The following is a 22,027-nucleotide window of genomic DNA, read 5'->3' as shown; positions in this document are numbered from 1 at the left end:
GCATTGTCCTTACCCCTGCTTGCAGTCCCTCCCCACATGATCATCTCAGCCTTACTTCTGGGGCCTACTCAGTAAAAGAAAACATTTTAGGCCGGGCACGGTGGCTCACGCCTGTAATCCCAGCACTTTGGGATGCCGAGGTGGGTGGATCACGAGGTCAGGAGTTTGAGACCAGCCTGGCCAACATGGTGAAACTCCATCTCTATTAAAAATACAAAAATTAGCCCGGTGTGGTGGCGTGTGTCTGTAATCCCAGCTACTCGGGAGGCTGAGGCAGGAGACTAGCTTGAACCCAGGAAGCAGAGGTTGCAGTGAGCCGAGATTGCACCATTGTACTCTAGCCTGGGTGACAAGAGCCAGATTCTGTCTCCAAAAAAAAAAAGAAAGAAAGAAAACATTTTGGATTCTATATTGCTGAGGCTTAATGCATATACTATACGAACCTGTTTGGGAAAAAAGTAGTAGTAGAACTTGACATTAAGTGAAATATGTTTATTATTTAGTTATAAATTAAGAATACATGTTATCTATTGTTAATACATTGCTCTTATAACACTAAATATATAAACAATCAGAAATTTTCAGTATTGTATAATTACAATGGTAAATGAGAACAGAGTAAAAACACATTTGATTGAAAAGATAAGAAAGAGCAAGATTATAAAATGCTGTAAGGTTGGGCACCATGGCTCACACCTGTCATTCCAGCACTTTGGGAGGCTGAGGTGGGTGGGTCAGGAGTTCGAGACCAGCCTGGCCAATATGGTGAAACCCTGTTTCTACTAAAAATACAAAAATTAGTGGGGGTTGGTGGCGGGCGCCTGTAATTCCAGCTACTAGGGAAACTGAGGCAGAAGAATCGCTTGAACCCAGGAGGTGGAGGGTTCTGTGAACTGAGATTGAACCATTGCACTCCAGCCTGGGTGAAAAGAGTGGAACTCTGCCTTTAAAAAAAAAAAAAAAAAAAAAAAAAAAAAATTTGTGTGGCATTTCACTCTGAAATATTAAGACATAAAGCAGATTTATCCATCCACATGAAAGCTGTTAATAGAAGCAGAAAGTCAAGACTATCGCTGCCTATTACCACGTTATGGGATCGTCACGTGGACATGGAAAATGAGATGAGGGAGGGAGGGACAAAGTGTTTCAACCGCTAAGGATGCTGGGGACACACAGGATGTTCACTTGATGATATTGTTTCTATTTTGGCAAAAACAATTATAATCAAGTAATAAGGCACTCAGATTATTAGGGCAAGTAAGTATTGAAATAATTTAATAGTCTGTATTATTTTAGCTATTATTTAACAATAGTCAACATATTAATAGTTCTTATTTTTATTTACATTAGCATCTATTTTTATAACATTTTATATGTAATATTATATACTATATATAAGTATATATTGTAAGTATAATATATGTGTGTGTAGGTATATACATAGTGTTTTTAAATTGCCATATTTGTGTTCTTATTGATTCATGTTGAATCGACTATTATGCATGTCCATAAGCTTTCAGAATCTGTTGATAAAACACTACACATGAAGCTTTAATCATTTTGCACTGATGTTACAAATAAGTTACAGTTACATATTTATGAAGTTATGTTGACATACATAATTGTGGTCGTGTCTGCATCCTCACAATAAAACCTATGTTCTGTCACTGAAAATTAGGCCATGAGTGAAGTCTGGGAGCTCAGGGAGAGCCAAGGCAGCCAGAGCTGTGCAGAACACGTGCCCTTCTGCCCTGAGCTGCCTGCTGGTCACCTGTACCTGCCCTAGCAGACTCTCCTGAGTGGAGAATGAGGCCTGGGTCTCTTGACAAGTAAAGCTTTGCTCTGTTCTTGGACTAAATCCAGACATACCCACGTCAGGGTCCTCATCTGCCGGGAAGCAGATTGCACTGAATTTCACAGTCACGGAAAACTTGTGACTGTGTGTACTTCCAGCAATGAGAAGCAGAGAGGGCTAGGTTGAGGGTCTCAAACTGGCACCGGGGAGCCCAATGACTGGGTTTTAAGGGTGTGTGAATGAAGATTAAAATCTTGTTTGATATTACATGGGTTTAGTTCTTTTTTTTTTAATGTCACTAAGCCATGCTGTAGAACCCTTCTGGAAGGACTTAGGTGGGACAAAGAGTCAGAATCCACACCTTCTGCATTGTCCACGGGGCCCTGGTGCATCCTGGGCAGTTTCTCTGGCACCAGAGGTACGTGAGTTTTCCTAGGTAGGAAAGTGGAGGTTGCAGGAAAGAAGAATTTATAAGGCTATAAGGTGATGTGGAAGTAGAAAGCTACTTCGCTCTGTAACCTAAAAGGAGTCATTAGATTATTTGCTGCTATGAGTTCATTTTCTAGGGGTATTTAATAATCATAAAAGTGCAGAGAGAAAAACATTTTTAAGTAATCCTTCCCAGTGAAGTGACCTTTCTTCCCTAGGACTGTATTCTTTTTACCCCTCTGCCATGTTAACAGCATGCAAACCATATTTACATTTTTACTTAGTTAACTCATAGCCTGTTTTCTTAAATATCCTTGTTAAAAGTGGTAGCTGTTCACATTCCTTTGGGGAAACGGCATTTTTCTAAGAAATGTTTATAAGTTTTGGCCAGACGTAGTGGCTCACGCCTGTAATCCCAGCACTTTGGAAGCCGGAGCGGGTGGATCACTTGAGGTCAGGAGTTCAAGACCAGCCTGGCCTACATGGCAAAACTCCACCTCTACTAAAAAGAAAATACAAAAAAAAAAAAAAAAAAAAAAAAGTTTCTAGGTTTATTTAACAATGTGAAGTAGTCCTGGGAAGTTGTACTTTGAGCAAGGTCCACAAGCAGGATGCCTGCACTTCTCCAGTCATGCTCCAGCGCCAGGTCGGAAGCTGTCTACATGTGGGGGTGGAGCCTGGCATCCTGGGCCTCCAAGGACAGGGCCCTGAATATGGACTTAGCAGAACAAAGTTGGGAAGGCAGCTGCACCTACCCCGAGTGCTTCCTGTGGTACCTACCCTTCACGGTTCCTGGTGGGGACACTCAGCCACCAGCTTCATGGCTGGACTCAGATGACACAACGCCAGGAAAAAATTCAAAAGCACCATTACCCTTTCCAATGCCTAGATAAAATAGATGTCTAATAAAAACCTACTAATAATCATTTATTGTTTGTTTATATACAATAGAAGCGTCTTTTCTAATGGGTGTGCGATAAGGACGATGATGGCCTATGGGATTCTCTGTCTTGCAGCCCTTGTCCTCGGGCCATGATTTGACCTCAGAATTATGGTGACTCTAGCAAGGCACTGGGGAGCCAGATTCTGCTGCATTTGTGTGCAAATCCTCTATGAGTTTCAAATGGCTCCATGCATCAACAAAACCTCTTAGTTCTTAAAAAAAGGAGATGGAAGAGATTTGGACACTGAAGAGAAACACAGCCATGCCTCAGCTCCCTGCTGGTAGGAAAACGTGTGCCTAAGGTTGCTTTTCTCTCAGGTTTCCATATTTTTGTTTCCTCTTGCGGAGCTGCCGCTGGAGCTGGAGCTTGTTGGTGAAGAACAGCTGCCTCCAGCCCGTATCCTCCGCTAGGGCCCTCACATCAGGAGTGATGGTGTCGCAGGTCGACTGGACTATCTGTTCCCACAGTTTATCAGACATGCACAGCTGTGAGTGGGAAAAGTCAGAGGTGGGTTACAGCACATGTGTTAAGTAAAAGCCACTTACTCACTCAAACTCCTTATCAAACTCCTGCTGCCTGTGGGACACTGGGAGAAACACTGCCTGTGCCAGACACAGGTCCTGCCTTGAGAAACCTCCTCTTTGAGGAAAAGAGCCAGACACAAATATCTCAGTGCACATATATCTGAAGGACATACCTTCTGCACGCACTTAAACTTCCCAGTGACGGCGGTAGAAACAACATCTTCCTACCAATACCAGGCAACGCTCCCTCACGCAAGGGAAAATGTGTTTATTCTCCACCTTCACCCCCACCCCACTGCAGCCAAGTCCCATCAGTCACTGTCAACATCTGGGTGATGTTTGTTGCCTCTAGTTAATTCCAATTCATCTCTATTTATCTATGTATGTATTATTTATTTTTATTTTTGAGATGGAGTTTTGCTCTTGTTGCCCAGGCTGGAGTGCAGCGGCGCAATCTCGGCTCACTGTAATCTCCACCTCCCGGGTTCAAGAGATTCTCCTGCCTCAGCCTCCTGAGTAGCTGGGATTACAGGCACGCGCCACCACACTGAGCTAATTTTGTATTTTTAGTAGAGACGCGGTTTCTCCATGTTGGTCAGGCTGGTCTTGAACTCCCGATGTCAGGTGATCCGCCCACCTCGGCATCCCAAAGTGCTGGGATTACAGGCATGAGACACTGCACCCGGCCTTATCTATTTTTTTTTTTTTAAATCTATCTTTTTTTTTTTTTAGACAGAGTCTCACTGTTGACCAGGCTGGAGTGCAATGGTGTGATCTCGGCTCACTGTAACCTCCGCCAACTGGGTTCAAGTGATTCTGCTGGCTCAATCTCCCAAGTAGCTGGTACTACAGGTGCACACCACCATGCCTGGCTAAATTTTGTATTTTTGATAGAGAGGGTTTCACCATGTTGATCAGGCTGGTCTTGAACTCCTGACTTTGAAATCTGCCTCCTCAGCCTCCCAAAGGGCTGGGATTACAGGCATGAGCCACCATGCCTGGCCAGAGTTGTATTTATAATTTGCTCCCTCTACCATCATTCCATCTTCTCTCTGTCTTTACCTAGCACTTAGCATTATGCTAAGCACTCTGTGTTTAGCATAATGGTTATGCTAAACAGCAACACTGAATCATATGGTATCTAAGGACCCCAAAACTTTTTGATGTTAGATGGGTCATTCATTATCTTATCTCCCCTTCCACAGTCCTTCAAGGTTTAGTCCTTCAACTCATCAAGATGCTACACCCAGTGATGTGATCCAAACCTTCTCCAATTCCTGCAAGGTGTGAGCACTTTTGGTCTTGAATGTAGAAGATGTTCTACTCTTCTGTTAGCTTTTGCCACTGCACACCATAAAAAAAGAATGAAACCATGTCCTTGCAGCAGTGTGGATGCTGCTGAAGTCTGTTATCCTAAGCAAAGTAACACAGAAACAGGAAACCAAATATCGCACGTCCTTACTTGTAAGTGGGAGCTAAATCTTGGGTTCACACAAACAAAGGCATGATTGCTGTCCCCTCATAATGGAGCACCAGAACAGCCTGCCTGGCCCATACCCAGCTTCCCCGTACCCATCCTACCTCCTATCCCAAACAGCACCAGCCCTGGCCAGCCCTGTTGTGCTCTGCTCCCCTGTGTCCTGACTTCCTCCTGGTGAGGAAGAAATGTGTAAATGTGATCTCTACCTCCTGACACCACTAGATTCACTTCTGAACAGAAAGCAGTCACTTCTTCCTTCCATACTTCATGCTCTGCTAAAAGTACTCCAACAAGGGAAGACAATGAATTAGAAATAGAAATGAATAGTACAATAAGGCATAATTGCTTAAGATCCTTTCTGCATAAACATCAAAGCAACAGCTATTATATTCACATAATGGTTATGCTAAACAGCAACACTGAATCATATGGTATCTACGGACCCCAACACTTTTTGATGTTAGATGGGTCATTCATTATCTTATCTCCCCTTCCACAGTCCTTCAAAGTTTAATTCCTCTACTCAGATTACAATCTATTCTAAATATAAACAAAGGAAAACTTTAAAAATGTCTTAATATGAAAAACAGATGATTTGACCCTCCTTTAAAAGATCTGAACTCCAGCACCAATGTGGATTACTATCCCATTACTAGCACAGTACATTTCAGGATATTAATGTGTCTTGTAATAGAGATTATGGGAGAAAACTACAAGATTTGCGGGGAAAGGAAATAATTCTCAAAAGAGCTAAAATTTCCACTAGTATAACTTCATTTATGACTCATCAAAATTTTATACTGAAAATATTTACAGTTTTGTCTTATATTATAAGTTGGTGCACAAAATACCCCCATCTATGACTCCCAAACCCTGACAATCTTTTGCTTAGTATAAATTGCCAGGTTGCAAAACGGAAGGTTCTATAGTTCTTAGCTACTCTGATCCAAAGCCCAGCTAACCATGGATTTAGCTCCTCCTGGTGGTGGTGCATGAATTTTGCATATATAAATTGTCAAATTGAAGAGAATCTTAGGGCTTATCTGCTTTAAACCTCTCCCTTTGCAAATAGGAAAACCAGGGCTGAGAGAAGAGAAGGGAGAAGGACTCTGTTCCAGGTTCATGCTGGGGAGTGGCTGAGCTAAGAACAGAACAGAACCCAGCTCTCCAGCCTCCTGCTGATTTAAACACAGCACACTGCCTGCACACAATGATGCTAGGAGATCCCCTCCCGCAAGCTTCCAGCCTTCTAGAGTCCCTTGAGACATTTGATCTGTACAACCTTAATATCGATTGGTCAAATTCTTGGGCCAGGTCGAGCACAGTGGCTCACTCATGCCTGTAATCCCAGCATTTTGCGAGGCTGAGGCGGGTAGATCACTTGAGGTCAGGAGTTTGAGACCAGCCAGGGCGATGTGGTGAAACCCTGTCTCTACTAAAAATACAAAACTTAGCCAGGGGTGGTGGCAGGCTCATGTAATCCCAGCACTTTAGGAGGCCGAAGCGGGTGGATTATTTGAGGTCGGGAATTTGAGACCAGCCTGGCCAACATGGTGAAACCCTGTCTCTACTAAAAATACAAAAATTAGCCAGGTATGGTGGTGTGCGCCTGTAGTCCCAGCTACTTGGGAGGCTGAGGGAGACCTGCTTGAACCTGGGAGGTGGAGGTTGCAGTGAGCCGAGATTGCTCCACCGCACTGCACTCCAGTCTGGGCAACAAAGCAAGAGTCCATCTCAAAAAAAAAAAAAGAAAAGAAAAGAAAAGAAAAGAAAATTCTTGAACCAAACCCTTAGAATCAGCTTGCTGTAAACACAAGAAAACACATAAGAGCACAAGTGCTGGTTCTACCTCAGATCTACCAAGCCAGATGCTCAGGGGATGGGCCTGGCATCTATGTTTTCACCTGTGCCCCAGGGGCTTCACCTGCTTGGCCAGACATGGGATTTATGATCATAGTGGGTTTGCAGACACAAGGGAAAAATCTGTCTCTCCACAGCCAAAAAGTGACAGAGGAGTGGTTTTCTTCCTGAGTCGTTCTCCTGGTGATTCCTGAGTCACAACCAGGATGAACGTGTTTATATGTCTGTCATGACCATCCCTTTCCCAGCCTGGGCCTCAGCCTTCTCATCTTAGCTGCCCTGGCAGTTTCTCCAGGCTTACTCTGCTGCAGTTTGGAGAAAATGGATAGCATCAAGGCCTGGTGCTATCAGGGGCAAGCCACTAGGCCCCCCAGGCAGGTGCCCAGATGGCAGCACACCTTGGTGAACTTGCCTCAGTCCGAGACTGGCCCCAGCCTGACAGGTGTGGAACTCTACCCTGAGAGGTGTGGAGCTCTACTTTCCAGTATACTGGTTGCTCATCCACGGATCCAGGCTGCAGGCTCCAGGCCTTGGTCCACATGGAATCAGAGCAAAGGCAGACAGCTGGATGATCCGGATTGCTGGTGGCATTAAGTATAACTGGATACTTCCAACCTCAACGCTGGAATAGCACCATGGACTCCCCGTGCTGGGGCCCCTTTCACAGACTCCCCACACAGTCTGGCTCTTGGCATGTGTCTTTATGCTTCTAAGGCAGATGTGATCCTGTGGAGTCAGGTCTGGCTGTGGGAGCCTTTCTGTCTTGTAGAGGTGACCCTGCACACCCCACTCTCAACAGGCTCCATGAAAACAACCCTTTGACCATGTGTCTGCAGATCTGCCCGCTACTCCCCAGCCTCTCCCACTTCATTTCCAGCCATATTCTTCCTTTGCTCTGCTCAAGAATGTAAGCTCCTCAAAGGCAGGAACACGTGCATCTCCCCAGAACCTACCACTGTGTCTGGCTCACAGCAGGGGCCCAGTACTTACGTACTGACTGCACACAGCCCTGAAGCCTATCCATTTATCACCCTGTCCAGCAGTCAGGTGCCTGAGGGAAACTCCCTGGGCCATATGACTTCTGGCACATCAATTAGACTTGTTGATCTTTAGCTTCCTTATGAATAGGATGGCTGGGTGCGGTGGCTCACGCCTGTAATCCCAGCACTCTGGGAGGCCAAGGCAGGCAGATCACCTGAGGTCAGAAGTTAGAGACCAGCCTGACCAACATGGCGAAACCCCGTCTCTACTAAAAATACAAAAATTAGCTGGGCATAGTGGCACGCACCTATAGTCTCAGCTACTCAGGAGGCTGAGGCAGGAGAATTGCTTGAACCCAGGAGGTGGAGGTTACAGTGAGCCAAGATTATGCCAGCCTAGGCAACAGAGCAAGACTCCGTCTCAAAAAAAAAAAAAAAGTAAAATAAAATAGAATAGAGTAAGGATAATAATAGCATCTACATCTTAAGATTTCTATGAGAACTAAGTAAAATAATATAATTAGAAAACTTAGTGGAATGCTAGACATACAGTAAGTACTCAATAAATGTTCTTATGGGCCGGGCATAGTGGCTCACGTCTGTAATCCTAGCACTTTGGGAGGCCAAGGTAGGCAGATCACTTGAGGTCAGGAGTTCAAGATCAGCCTGGCCAACATGGTGAAACCCCATCTCCACTAAAAATACAAAAATTAGCCAGGTATGGAGGAGGGCACCTGTAATACCAGCTACTCAGGAGGCTGAGGCAGGAGAATCATTAGAATCTGGGAGGCAGAGGCTGCAATGAACCAAGATCATGCCACTGCACTCTGACCTGAGTGACAGAGTGAGACTCTATCTCAAATAAATAAATAAATAAATAAATAAATAAATAAATAAATAAATAAATAAATGTATGTATGTTATAGCCTGTGACCCAAGGTACACACTTATTTCCTTTTTTCCATATGCATAGAGGCCCATATTATAGTCCCAGTATACTACCTATATCATGCATGTTTCAATATATTTCTTTGATTATTTTAAATAGTTACACTTATGCAACTTTTTTCTACAGATAAACATTCAATGCAAATTGTATATAAAGTATGGAGCATCATTTATAAATACAGAGGGGAAACAAATCTGGTTAAATCAATTATCTACACTGTGTGTGGTGGCTCACACCTGAAATCCCAGCACTTTGGAAGGCCAAGGCAGGATTGCTTGAGCCCAAGAGTTCGAGACCTGCTAAGGCAAGATAGCAAGACACGGTCTCTACAAAACACACAAAAATTAGCTGGGTGTGGTGGTGTACACCTGTAGTCCCAGCCATTTGGGAGGCCGAGGTAGGAGGATCGCTTGAGCCCAGGAGGTGAAGGCTGCAGTGCGCTGTGTTTGTGCCACTGCACTCCTGCCTGGATGACACAGCAAGATGACCCTGTCTTAGGAAATAAATAAATAAATAAATAATCTGTCCATACATTGATATCCTATGGCAATTTTTTAAATGGAGGAAGATTGATAGGTACTGATATTTTATTTTATTTTTGAGATGGAGTTCTACTCTTATTGCCAAGGCTGGAATGCAATGACTCAATCTCGACTCACTGCAAACTCTGCCTCCCGGGTTCAAGTGATTCTCCTGCCTCAGTGATTCTCTCAAGTAGGTGGGATTACAGTCATGTGCCACCATGCCCAGCTAATTTTATATTTTTAGTAGAGATGAGGTTTCACCATGTTGGTCAGGCTGGTCTCAAACTCCTCACCTCAAGTGATCCACCTGCCTCGGCCTCCTGAGGTGCTGGGATTATAGGCGTGAGCCACCATGCCTGGCTGGTACTGATATTTTAAAAGTGTCTAAAATATGTTGTGAAGTAGAAAAAAAACAGATGAAGAACAATATAAAATATGTTACCACATGCTTTTTAGAAGGGTGTGTGTACCACTATATGTACTCGCACATGCCACACACATATGCTTCTACATGTGTAGAATATTTCCGGAAGGACATACAGAACACGGTTAATATAGTTGCCACTAGAGATGAGAATCAGAGCAATGAGGGTCAGGACTGGGAGGGGCAATAACTTTTTAGTTTATATACAAGGATACATAATTTTTAAACATTTCCAATCTGACCATTGCAATGGATGTCAACTTTATTTTTCAAAAATATAACAAAATTGATATGGAAGCATTCAGCCACTGTTTTCTGGGAGAGAACTCTGGGCTAGACACTCTGTTAAGGTGGGTATATGAAGTCAGGTGACACAATCCTTGCCCTTGAGCTCGGCAGGGAGACAAGTCAAGGGGGCGGGGCAAGCAAGGGGCATTTGGAAGGTCCAGGTGGTAGATGAGTCAGGAGGAGAATATTCCTGGAAAAGAAAGCAGTGTAAGCAAAGGCAAAAGACACAGTAGAACACAGCAGAGAGCTGCAAGGAGCTGACCTGGCTGGGGCAGAGGGTGGCAGGAGGCAGGGCGAAGGCCCCGTGGCTGTGCTGGCTAAGACCTTGGACCTCATTCTGAAAATGACAGGAAGTCATTAAGGGCCAGTGAGCAGGATAATGGCATGCCCAGAGTGCAATGTAAAATGACCACCCTGAGCTCACATGGACAAGCAACCAATGAAGCAACGAAGGGGTTCCCAGGAGAAAACCCACCAGAGTCCTGGAAGCAGGGATGAGTCAAGAAGCAGAAGACTTGGTTGGGGCATGGGTGGCTCATGCCTGTAATCTCAGCACTTTGGGAGGCCAAGGCAGGCGATCACCTGAGGTCAAGAGTTCAAGACTAGCCTGGCCAACATGGCAAAACCCTGTCTCTACTAAAAATACTAAAAATTAGCTGGGTGCAGTGGCCCACGCTTGTAGTCCCAGCTACTTGGGAGGCTGAGGCAGGAGAATCACTTGAACCCGGGAGGTGGAAGTTGCAGTGAGCCGAGATCACGCCACTGTACTCCAGCCTGGGCAACACAGCAAGACTCCATGTCAAAAAAAGAAGCAGAACGCCTGAAATAGGCCCTTTTGATACAACAAACACAAGGTTGGTGCGAACGAGCCAGAGATATTTTGCAGGCATGGACAAAGGGGAAAATGAAAGAGGAGCTGTAGGCTGACATTAGACCAACACCTGTCAGAATTTTGGGTTATCCTAAAACCAGTGAATTTTTTAAAAAGCAGGACAAAATAAAATGATAATAAATAACCAAAATAAGGGTGCTGCTGACATTCACATTTTGTCAAATGAGAACAATTTTTAAAATGATCAGGTATTATTGCCAGTACTTCATAAAAAAAGGAACTTTTTTTTTTTTTTAAGATGGAGTCTCGCTCCAGGCTGAAGTGCAGTGGCTCCATCTCGGCTCACTGCAACCTCTGCCTCCCAGGTTCAAGCGATTCTCCTGCCTCGACCTCTTGAGTACCTGGGACTACAGGCACATTCCACCATGCCTGGCCAATTTTTTGTATTTTTAGTAGAGACGGGGTTTCACCACATTGGCCAGGATGGTCTCCATCTCCTGACCTCGTGATCCACCCGCCTCAGCCTCCCAAAGGCGTGAGCCACCGTGCCTGGCCAAGAAGGAACATTTTAACCCTCCCCAAAATAGGAAAGACCTAACATCCACTGAAAGATGGTCATTTAAATGAAACAAGTTTAGCTTTATCAAAAACTTGATACCATCCTTATTAGCCTCATTTCATCATGGATTCTGAAGTCATGGATGCTGCTGGTTTGCTGGGCATGAACTGCTATGTAAACCATTTTTGAAGAAGAGAGATTGGATAAGGATAAAGGGTTTTTGTTTTTTGAAGGATGAAACTGATTTGAGAAAAATAATTAATGCCAGGCATGGTGGCTCACGCTTGTAATCCCAACACTTTGGGAGCTGAAGTGGGAGGATTGCTTGAGCCCCAGAGTTCAAGACTAACCTGTACAACATGGTGAAACCCCGTCTCTACAAAAAATACAAAAATTAGCTGGGTGTGGTGGCGCAGGCCTGTAGTCCCAGCTGCCCATGAGGCTGAGGTGGAAGGATCACCTGAGCCCAGGGGATGGAGGTTGCAGTGAGCCGTAATCACGCCATTGCACTGCAGCCTGTGAGCAAAGCAAGACCCTGTCTCAAAAAGGAAAAAAAAAAAAAAAAAAAAATTAATGTACGGGGGGGAAAGAAACAGAGAAAGATTTAATTACAAAATGCAGTACAGTAAGCTAGATTGGACATAAAACAGCAAAAGGACATTATTGAAAAAACCAAAGAAATTCAAATAACATCTGTATTGTAGTTAACAGTATTGTACCAATATTAATTGCCTAGTTTTTACAAATTTACCATGGTTATGTAAGATGTCAACACGGGGGAAACTGGGTAATTGAAAGGTAAAAAAAAAAACAACAACGGGCCAAGCAGTGGCTCACGCCTGTAATCCCAGCAGTTTGGGAAACTGAGGCAGGCTGATCACTTGAGGTCAGGAGTTCGAGACCAGCCTGGCCAATGTGGTGAAACCCTGTGTCTACCAAAACTACAAAAAATAAATAAATAAAACAAAACAAAACAAAATAAAATAAAATAAAATAAACCAGGTGTGGTGGCTTGCACTTGTAATTCCAGCTACTCAGGAGGCTGAGGCATGAGAATCGCTTGAGCCCGGGAGGGAGAGATTGCAGTTAACAAAGATCAGGCCACTGCACCCCAGCCTGGGTGATGTAGTGAGACTTTGTCTCTTAAAAAAATAATAGTAACAACAATAACAAACAGGAGAGAAAGGAAATAAGTGAAATTCCCAGAAGTGGGCCCTAGAACCAGGTGTTAGGTAGCACTGAACTTGAACAGGAGAGGAGCACCTCCCTCCCTGAGGTAAGAGGAAGGAGTTGGACTGGACACAATTAATTTGGTAATACACTTCTCCCTCAGAATTTGAAAAGGAAGCCTTTTGTTCATTAATAAAGTAGTTAAATGAAAATGACTTATAAGGCCGGGCACGGTGGCTCATGCCTTTAATCCCAGCACTTTGGGAAGTCAAGGCAGGTGAATCACCTGAGGTCAGGAGTCCAAAACCAGCCTGGCCAACACAGCAAAAATTTAGTATTTTTGTCTACTAAAAATACAAAAATTAGCCGGGCGCGGTGGTGGGCGCTTGTAATCCCAGCTACTCAGGAGGCTGAGACAGGAGAGTTGCTTGAACCCAGGATGCAGAGGTGCAGTGAGCTGAGATAGTGCCATTGCACTCCAGCCTGGGCAACAGAGTGAGACTCTGTTTCAAAAAAAAAAAAAAAGAAAAAGAAAATAACTTATAAATGCAGTGTGTAATAGGTAAACGGAACACAGATACAACTTAGATTGACAACAGAAATAAGTGGTTTTCCTTCTTTTCCTGTGTGCAAATAAGAAAAAAAAAAGTGGTTGGTCAGGTACAGTGGCTCACGCCTGTAATCCCAGCACTTTGGGAGGCTGAGGTAGGCAGATTACTTGAGGCCAGGAGTTCAAGACCAGCCTGGCCAATATGGTGAAACCCAGTCTCTACTAAAAATGCAAAAATTAGCCAGGCATGGTGGCAAGCACCTGTAGTCCCACCCAGCTACTCAGGAGGCTGAGGCAGTAGAATCCCTTGAACCCAGGAGGTGGAGGCTGCAGTGAGTCGAGATCTCGCCACTGAACTCCAGCCTGGGTAACAGAGAGAGACTCTGACTCAAACAAAACAAAACAAAAGTGATTAATGTTATATAGGGAGAATAAAAGCAGCAGCCCTGAGTCATGCTCCATCTTCTAATAATTCTGCTCTGTAAAGATGCTCAGGGCTGAAATCAGCAACTTAGAGAAGCCCTACTTCAGAGCACTGGCTAAATTAAGGAGAATGTTTTCAAGACTGCACTGAAATAACAGCAGGACACTGAGAGTGAAAGTAACAGTGGAAGTGAGTAAAACTTGGAGAGAAGGCAGCCGCTCAGCGTGAGGAATAAATACCAGAAGTCACTCACTTGCTGCTGTTTCCTATCAAACCCTCCCTACTTGCAGGAGCAGAAATTTACTGAAAGTAAATAGAAGGATTTGATAGAAAATCAAATCCAGGCGCTGGCAACAGGGAAGAAACTTTTATTAGATCCCCACTAGTATATTTTATTTACGTAGAATTCTCTTTTCATTTCAAGTATGAATAATCAGCTTCTTCTTCTTCTTTTTTTTTTTTTTTTGGACAGTCTCACTTTGTTGCCCAGGCTGCAGTACAGTGGTGTGATCTTGGCTCACTGCAACCTCTGCATCCTGGGTTCAAGCAGCTCTCCTGCCTCAGCCTCCCAAGTACCTGGGATTACAGGCCTGCACCACCATACCAAGCTAATTTTCATATTTTTAGTTGAGATGTGGTTTCCCCATGTTGGCAAGGCTGGTCTCGAACTCCTGACCTCAGGTGATCCACCCACCTCGGCCTCCCAAAGTGCTGGGATTACAGGCATGAGCCACTGTGCCCAGCCCTAATAATCAGCTTCTTATCAGCACCAAGCACAACATTTCAACTTTAGGATACTTATTTAATGACAAAAATATATACAATAGTACTTGTTTTCAGCTTTCCATTTTTAGGGAGGAAAATCAAGTAAAAAATATATTTTGGGGGGCTAAATAATGAGAACTTATGAATACAAAGAAGGAAACAATAGATACTGGCGCCTACTTGAGGGTGCAGGGTGGGAGGAAGGCGAGGAGCAGAAAAGATAACTATAGGGAACTGGGTTTAGTAATTAACCTGGGTGATTAAATAATCTGTACAAAAAACCCCTGTGACATGAGTTTACCTATGTAACAAACCTTCACACGTATGCCCGAACCCAAAATAAAAGTTAAAAAATATATATATACACACACATATGTGGATATATACACACATATATACACACATATATATACACACATATATACACATATATGTATTTTTTAACTTTTATTTTGGGTTCGGGCATACGTGTGAAGGTTTGTATGTGTATGTATATACACACATATATACACACACACATATTTAATGTTTAAAAGAGAGGTGGGATTTCATTGTGTTGCCCAGGTTGCTCTTGAACTCCTGTAGTCCCACTTACTCTGGAGGCTGAATAGGAGGATCACTTGAGCCCAGGAGGTTGAGGTCACAGTGAGTTATGTTCACACCACTGCACCCCAGCCTGGGCAACAGAGCAAAACCCTGCTTCAAAAAAAATAATTTTAAGTAATATAATTTTTTTTGAGACAGTCTCAAAATGTACACATGTATACATATATATATGTATAGATATACACACACACACACTCAAAAGGAATATATTAAGTACTATAATACAGATTATATCACTTAAGGCCAGGCGCAGTGGCTCACACCCGTAATCCCCGCACTTTGGGAGGCCGAGGTGGGTGGATCACCTGAGGTCAGGAGTTTGAGATCAGCCTGGCCAACATGGGGAAACCCCGTCTCCACTAAAAATATAAAAATTAGCTGGGCATGATGGTGGGCACCTGTAATCCCAGTTACTTGGGAAGCTGAGGCACAAGAATCACTTGAACCCAAGAGGTGGAGGTTGCAGTGAGTTGAGATCATGCCATTGCACTCTGGCCTGGGCAATAGAGCAAGACTTTGTCTAAAAAAAAAATATATATATATATATATAAAAAAACTTAAAATTATTTTTTTTGAGACATGGTTGTTTTGCTCTGTTACCCAGGCTGGGATGCAGTAGTGTGAACACAACTCACTGTAACCTCAACTTCCTGGGCTCAAGTGATCCTCCTATTCAGCCTCCAGAGTAACTGGGACCACAGGGGCGTGCCATGACACTCAGCTAATTTTTTTTTTTTTTGAGACAGAGTTTCGCTCTTATTGCCCAGGGTGGAGTGCAATGGCGCGATCTTGGCTCACTGCAACCTCCACCTCCCAGGTTCAAGTGATTCTCCTGCCTTAGCCTCCCTAGTAAATGGGATTGCAGGCATGTGCCACCACACCTGGCTAATTTTGTATTTTTAGTAGAGACGGGGTTTCTCCATGCTGGTCAGGCTGTTCTCAAACTCCCGACCTCAGGTGATCCGCCCGCCTCGGCCTCCCAAAGTGCTGGGATTATAGGCATGAGTCACCGTGCCCGGCCATAATACTCAGCTAATTTAAAAAAAATGTATTATAGAGATGAAATCTCTCTACTTTGCCCAAGTTGATCTCAAATTCCTAGGCTCAACCAATCCTCCTCAGCCTCCCAAAGTGCTGGAATTACAGGTATGAGCCACTGTGCCTGAACTAAAATTGATTTTTAAAATCAAGACATTTTATTGCATTATTGGGAAAAAATGTTGGCTTTTTAGATAATAAGATTATGTTTTGAATCATCTTGGAAAATGTTGTATGTTCTTTTATAAATGGACATTGCCCCAATACATTACAGCTAAATATCGAGCTAGTCAGGCTTCCTCAGTTGCAAGCAACAGATTCCCATTCTGATTAACTTAAGCCAAAAAGAGATTTAATGGAAAATTAGTATGTGTGTGACTGTGGGGTAGGGTTGGGGGGTCTAGAATTGAAGGAACAGCTGAAGGGGTAGGGACCAAGGCATCTTCCAGGATCCAGGGAGTGCAACTGACAAAGGTCACACTGAAGCCTTGACACTGGCTGGCTGAAATCAGCACTAACTGTGCTTCCTGCTCTTGGGTTATTCTGCTGAGGATGTGAAGCAGTGAGACAGTGCATCTTGTCAGCTTCGGGCAAGGAAGAAAACGGGGCACTGCAATGGACAGCCCACCGAAACACATACTAGGAGACAGGCAATGCAGCAAAGGCTATTACTAGAAGAAATGGAAACGGATGTCAGGTAGTCCTCCTTGCCCTATTCTCTCTTTTTTTTTTTTTTTTTGAGTCAGAGTCTTGCTCTGTCATCCAGGCTGGAGTGCAGTGGCGAGATCTCGGCTCACTGCCACCTCCGCATCCCGGGTTCAAGTGATTCTCCTGCCTCAAACTCCTGAGTAGCTGGGATTACAGGTGCCTACCACCATGCCTGGCTAATTTTTGTATTTTTAGTAGAGACAGCGTTTCCCCATGTTGGCCAGGCTGGTCTTAAACTCCTGACCTCAGGTGATCCACCCACCTCGGCCTCCCAAAGTGCCCTATTCTCTTATGCTACCATGCTTCTGCTTGGTTTTTCCCTGCCTTGGAATGCCCCCTAACCCAGATCACCTGTCTTCACCAATTTCACCCTCAAAAGCCAGATAAAGTAACCTGCTTCTGTGAAGCCAGGCAGAGAAAATCACTTTGCACTATCTTTGTATCTTGCATACACATCCCTTGTGGAACTGATCACGCTGGATTGTAATTATTTGCATGTACCTGAATCTCTACTATAAGACTGTAAGTTCTTTGAGGAGAGAAATGTCTTTTCATCTCTGCTGCTTGTGCACCTAAGACAGTGTCCATCACAAAGTTAGTACTCAACAAAGGATTGCTATGTTAAAAAATCTTTTTAGAAAGCACATGGAAAATTCTATATAGACATAAAATAATGGACCGTTACCTTCGCAAATCTGTGTGATGTTTGGGAAAGCCTGGCAATATCTTCAAGATCCAGATAAGAAATGATATTCAGGAGCAAATTGTCTGAGAGCCGTTCAAGGAAGTCAAATTGACCTTTGCACAAATTGATGACATAGTTTAATATTCTTGTACCAAATATTAAGGCAGTTTGACCTGTAATTCAAAGAAGCCAACAAACTAAAATGGTTATCATGTACAGTCACATAAGAGCTGTAACAACCATCAGTGGAATACAAGCTTCAGGGCATTTTTCCCCTGGGAGTGATGTTAGGTGGGGCTGGGTCTTTCCTGCTTTCACCGAGCTGCCTTTGGGACTAACCAAATGCATTTTTGAGGCATCTTTCCAATTGCTGTTCCTGCCCTGAGACCAGAAACTTTTAGGGACACTCACTCCTTAACACAGTGATTTCTGCATCCCCTTGATCTCATCAGCACCAGACTCCCGTCTATACCACTAACCTAATTGGTCTCGGCATTACCACTGTACTCACGGCCCCTCCAAGTGGGCAGCTATGTGGAGGAAAAAGATGCTGGTCCATGTGGCTTTTCTGCTAGCCCTGCTACTCTCCATTGGTCTAAAACACATTGTCTCCTAATTTTAGTTGACTTTTGATCTCTTATTTCACTTAATTTTTATTTATTTATTTATTTATTTTTAGATGGGGTCGCCCAGGCCGGAGTGCAGTGGTGCAATCGCGGCTCACTGCAGCCTTGATCTCCCAGGCTCAAGCAATCCTCCCATTTCAGCCTCCCGAGTAGCTGGGACTACTGGTGTGTGCCCCCATGCCTGGCTATTTTTTTAAATTTGTTTTTAGAGATGGAGTCTTATTATGTTGCCCAGGCTGGTCTAGAACTCCTGGGCTCAAGCAATCCTCCCACCTCTGCCTCCCAAAGTGTTGGGACTCCAGGCAGGAGACACCACGCCCAGCCTGTTATTTGTATACATTGTGTCTACACCAAACTTTCTTCCTTCTTCTTTACCATCTCCTTTCATCCCTATCTTCATTTGATAGGAAAAAAAAAAAAATAGAGGGCTGGGGGTGGAGGCTCACCCCTATAATCCCAGCACTTTGGGCGGCCGAGGCAGGCGGATCACCTGAGGTTGGCAGTTCGAGACCAGCCTGACCAACAAGGAGAAACCCTGTGTCTAATAAAAATACAAAATTAGCCGGGCGTGGTGGCACATGCCTGTAATCCTAGCTACTTGAGAAGCTGAGGCAGGAGAATTGCTTGAACCCGGGAGTCTGAGGCTGCAGTGAGCTGAGATCACACCATTGCGCTTGGGCCTGGGCAACAAGAGTGACACTCTGTCAGAAAGAAAGAAAGAAAGAAAAGAAAGAAAAGAAAGAAAAGAAAGAAAGAAAGAAAGAAAGAAAGAAAGAAAGAAAGAAAGAAAGAAAGAAAGAAAGGAAGGAAAGAAAGGAAAGAAAGGAAAGAAAGAAAAGGAAGGAAGGAAGGAAGGAAGGAAGGAAGGAAGGAAGGAAGGAAGGAGAAAAACATGAATATTTCATAAAAATTATTATGATAATTTTTTTGTAGAGACAGGGTCTCACTATGTTGCTTAGGCTGGATGCTTCATAGTATTTTAACTTTTGCCTAATATTTTTTGTACCTGTTCACTTATTTCCAAATTGGGAAATAGTTCATAAAGAATCAACCAATCAATGGTCTAACTATGTTTGATGTAGGAAAAAAGGATTTCCCCCCAGCTCTCTGAATAAACAAGAAATGAAAACTTGTTTGGAAGGATAGATGTTTAAATGTAAACAGTGGTTAAATGCGGTGACTTTTATTTTCTTCCTTTTGCCTATCTGTATGTTCTGCCCCAGCCTTCTGAGTAGCTGGGATTACAGTCGCGTACCACCACACCCAGCTAATTTTTGTATTTTTAGTAGAGATGGGGTTTCACCATGTTGGCCAGGCTGGTCTCAAACTCCTGACCTGGTGATCCACCCGCCTTGGCCTCCCAAAGTGGTGGGATTACAGGCATTAGCCATCATGCCCGGCCAAGACTACCTCCTTTTAAGAGGGAGGAAAACAGGGTGATGGTGGGTATGTATTTAGATCATAGGGGCCCCAAAGCTGGGGCTTTGTCAGTTTCTCTTCTCTCCTTCAGACTCTGAAAACTCCACTATGGCGTCTTTCCAGAAATGGCTCTCAGAAGAGAAACAGTGCACTCTCTTAGACTCAGTGTCCAATATTTGGTGATCACCCTCCCTATTCAACGTGAACTATTCCTTCTGGAGCAAGTAGGACAGAGCTGTCAAGGGCACCAGGCTCCCTGCAGAAGCAGGTGGAACTGTGATCCTAGAAGTTGGGCTCTCTGGTTTCAGAAGGGATGTTAAGGTGTGGGCTGTGTTTATGTAAATGCGAGCTTAGAAGAGTAGCTATATAAGATTTATCTCCCAAGCTGGTTAACCTACATTAAGGCATTAATGTAGAAATAGAAAATAGAGGCATTACGGATTTAAGTGGCTTCTGAATTCCAAGTGCTTTCCATTCAAAGCCCCTCTAAAGCACAAAGGCCTTCTTTGGGGGGTGAGGAACAGCCCTTTCAAAAATTCAGCATCGAAGAGTAGGTATTGTGAAGAACCTCTGTCCACCAGCAGAATAAGAAGAAAAAGCAGTGCTTATTTAAAGCCCTTGACATAATTGAAGATAATTTTTGAATACTTTAAAATGACAAGAAAATATGTTCAAAGCATGCTCAAATATACTTTAGAAAGTTTCCAACAAAGCATTTAAAATGTAAAAGTTTTAGGACATGTACAGCTAGGTATGAAATGTGATGGTTTGAAAGTGTAAGGTGGTTAGAGTATTTTGAAAAAAATACTCTTGCTTTTTTGGTATTTTTAAAATGTAACTGACATATATTTCGTTTGAAACTAAAAAAATATATATTAAAACAAACTCCATTTTGAAACATAAAATCACTATCTGCATGTTGGATTATGTGGCAGACAGTCTCCAAGACAGTTCCAGTGACTCTCTTTTCCTAAACTTATGCCCCTGTGTATTTCCATCCCAGCCTGAATAGGGCTGCCCGGTTAACAAAGAGGATATTGCAGAAATGATATCCAAAGGGGAGGTAAAGGCTTCTGCTTTGCTCTTGGATCACTCACCCTGGGAGAAGCCAATGGCCATGTCCTGAAAAGTTCTTTTGAAGTCTTACAGTGGCTGCCCTTAGAGACAACAAATGGCCAGTGTTTCCTATTCAGATCTTAGTTAATCTCTTTAGGATTGGGAGGGTCTGGAAGAAAAAGATCTAGCTATGTTAATAGAGATTCTTCACAGATACAAATTTTCCTCCACAAAGAACAGCTTTGCAGGGCCATTTCAAAATATGGCAAATCAACATGTTTTGGGGTAAAATATGTTGATTTTCTTCTTTGTCTCATAATGCTACGCCAGAGTCAGGTTGGAAAGTAAATTATGATATATAGGGTTAAATAAAACCCATCTGATGAGACTTCATGATTTGTAGGGCATGACTCCCCAGACCCCTTAGATAGGAATTTGTGCAAGATAAAAAATCAGAGTTTAGTCTTCACTTAGCAGCACTGTGGAAGGTCCATGAGACAAGAAATTGAAACCTCCTGCCAACAACCACCAGTGATTTGTCAGCCAGGTGTATGAGCCATCCTTGAATGCGATCCTCCAGCTCCAGTCAAGTCTTCAAATGACTGAGGTGCCATCTAACCCCGTGCAAGTCTCCCAATCAGAACCACTCAGTTAAGCTGCTCCCAAATTTCTGGTCCACAGTAACTGTTTGAGATAATAAACATTTATCATAGTTTTCAGTCATTACATTTTGGGATAATCTGTTACACAGCAATAGATGATAAAGACTCGGGTACCTGCAAGTGATGTGCTGCCACAACGGAACCTAAAATGTGGGAGTGGCTTTGATATTGAAAAGTCCATAAAAATGTGAATGAATGTGAGGAGAGGGTTGGTGAAAGCCTGAAGAGTCAAGAAGTAACCATTAGTAGAAGCCTAACGAATTCTGAGGTTTTAACGATGAAGACTTGAAAGATTGAGGGCCAGGTGCGGTCACTCATGTCTGTAATCCCAGCACTTTAGGAGGCCAAGGCAGTCAGATCACTTGGGGTCAGGAGTTTGAGACCAGCCTGGCCAACATGGTGAAACCCCATCTCTACTGAAAATACAAAAATCAGCTGGGCATGGAGGTGGGCACCTGTAATCCCAGTTACTCACAAGGCTGAGGCATGATAATTGCTTGAACCCGGGAGGTAGAGGGTGCAGTGAGCCAAGATTGTACCACTGCACTCCAGCCTGGGCAGCAGAGTAAGACTCCATCTCAAAAAAAAAAAAAAAAAAAAGATTTAAGTGAGAAAAAAAAAAATGCACCTTATGAGTTGTGCCGTTTAGCTAGGAAAATGTCCAAGCAGGAACATACTGCCTGATTTCTTCCTGATGCTTAAAGTAAAAGATGAGAGAAAAGAGATAAGC

At 43.5% G+C, this 22,027-nt stretch overlaps 1 protein-coding gene across 3 annotated transcripts in view; it reads right to left on the bottom strand.

The window, feature by feature from the left end:
- Positions 1–477: 477 nt before the first annotated feature.
- Positions 478–22,027, bottom strand: part of FBXO36 (F-box protein 36) — a 97,265-nt gene continuing 75,715 nt past the window's right edge. The window contains exons 3-4 of one of the 3 annotated variants that reach the window (XM_007966535.3): positions 17,535–17,707; positions 478–3,653 (exon numbers count right to left, since the gene is read on the bottom strand). In XM_007966535.3, coding sequence (XP_007964726.1) covers positions 3,465–3,653; positions 17,535–17,707 — 362 coding nt within the window. In that variant the 3' untranslated portion in view covers positions 478–3,464. Of the gene's footprint in view, positions 3,654–8,579; positions 10,388–17,534; positions 17,708–22,027 lie in introns of those variants that run through there. The other 2 variants (XM_007966536.3, XM_007966537.3) reach the window with 2 other exon arrangements.

Source organism: Chlorocebus sabaeus, chromosome 10 (assembly GCF_047675955.1).
Source record: "Chlorocebus sabaeus isolate Y175 chromosome 10, mChlSab1.0.hap1, whole genome shotgun sequence".
Lineage (NCBI taxonomy): Eukaryota > Metazoa > Chordata > Mammalia > Primates > Cercopithecidae > Chlorocebus > Chlorocebus sabaeus.
This window is presented reverse-complemented; position numbering and strand designations above follow the sequence as displayed.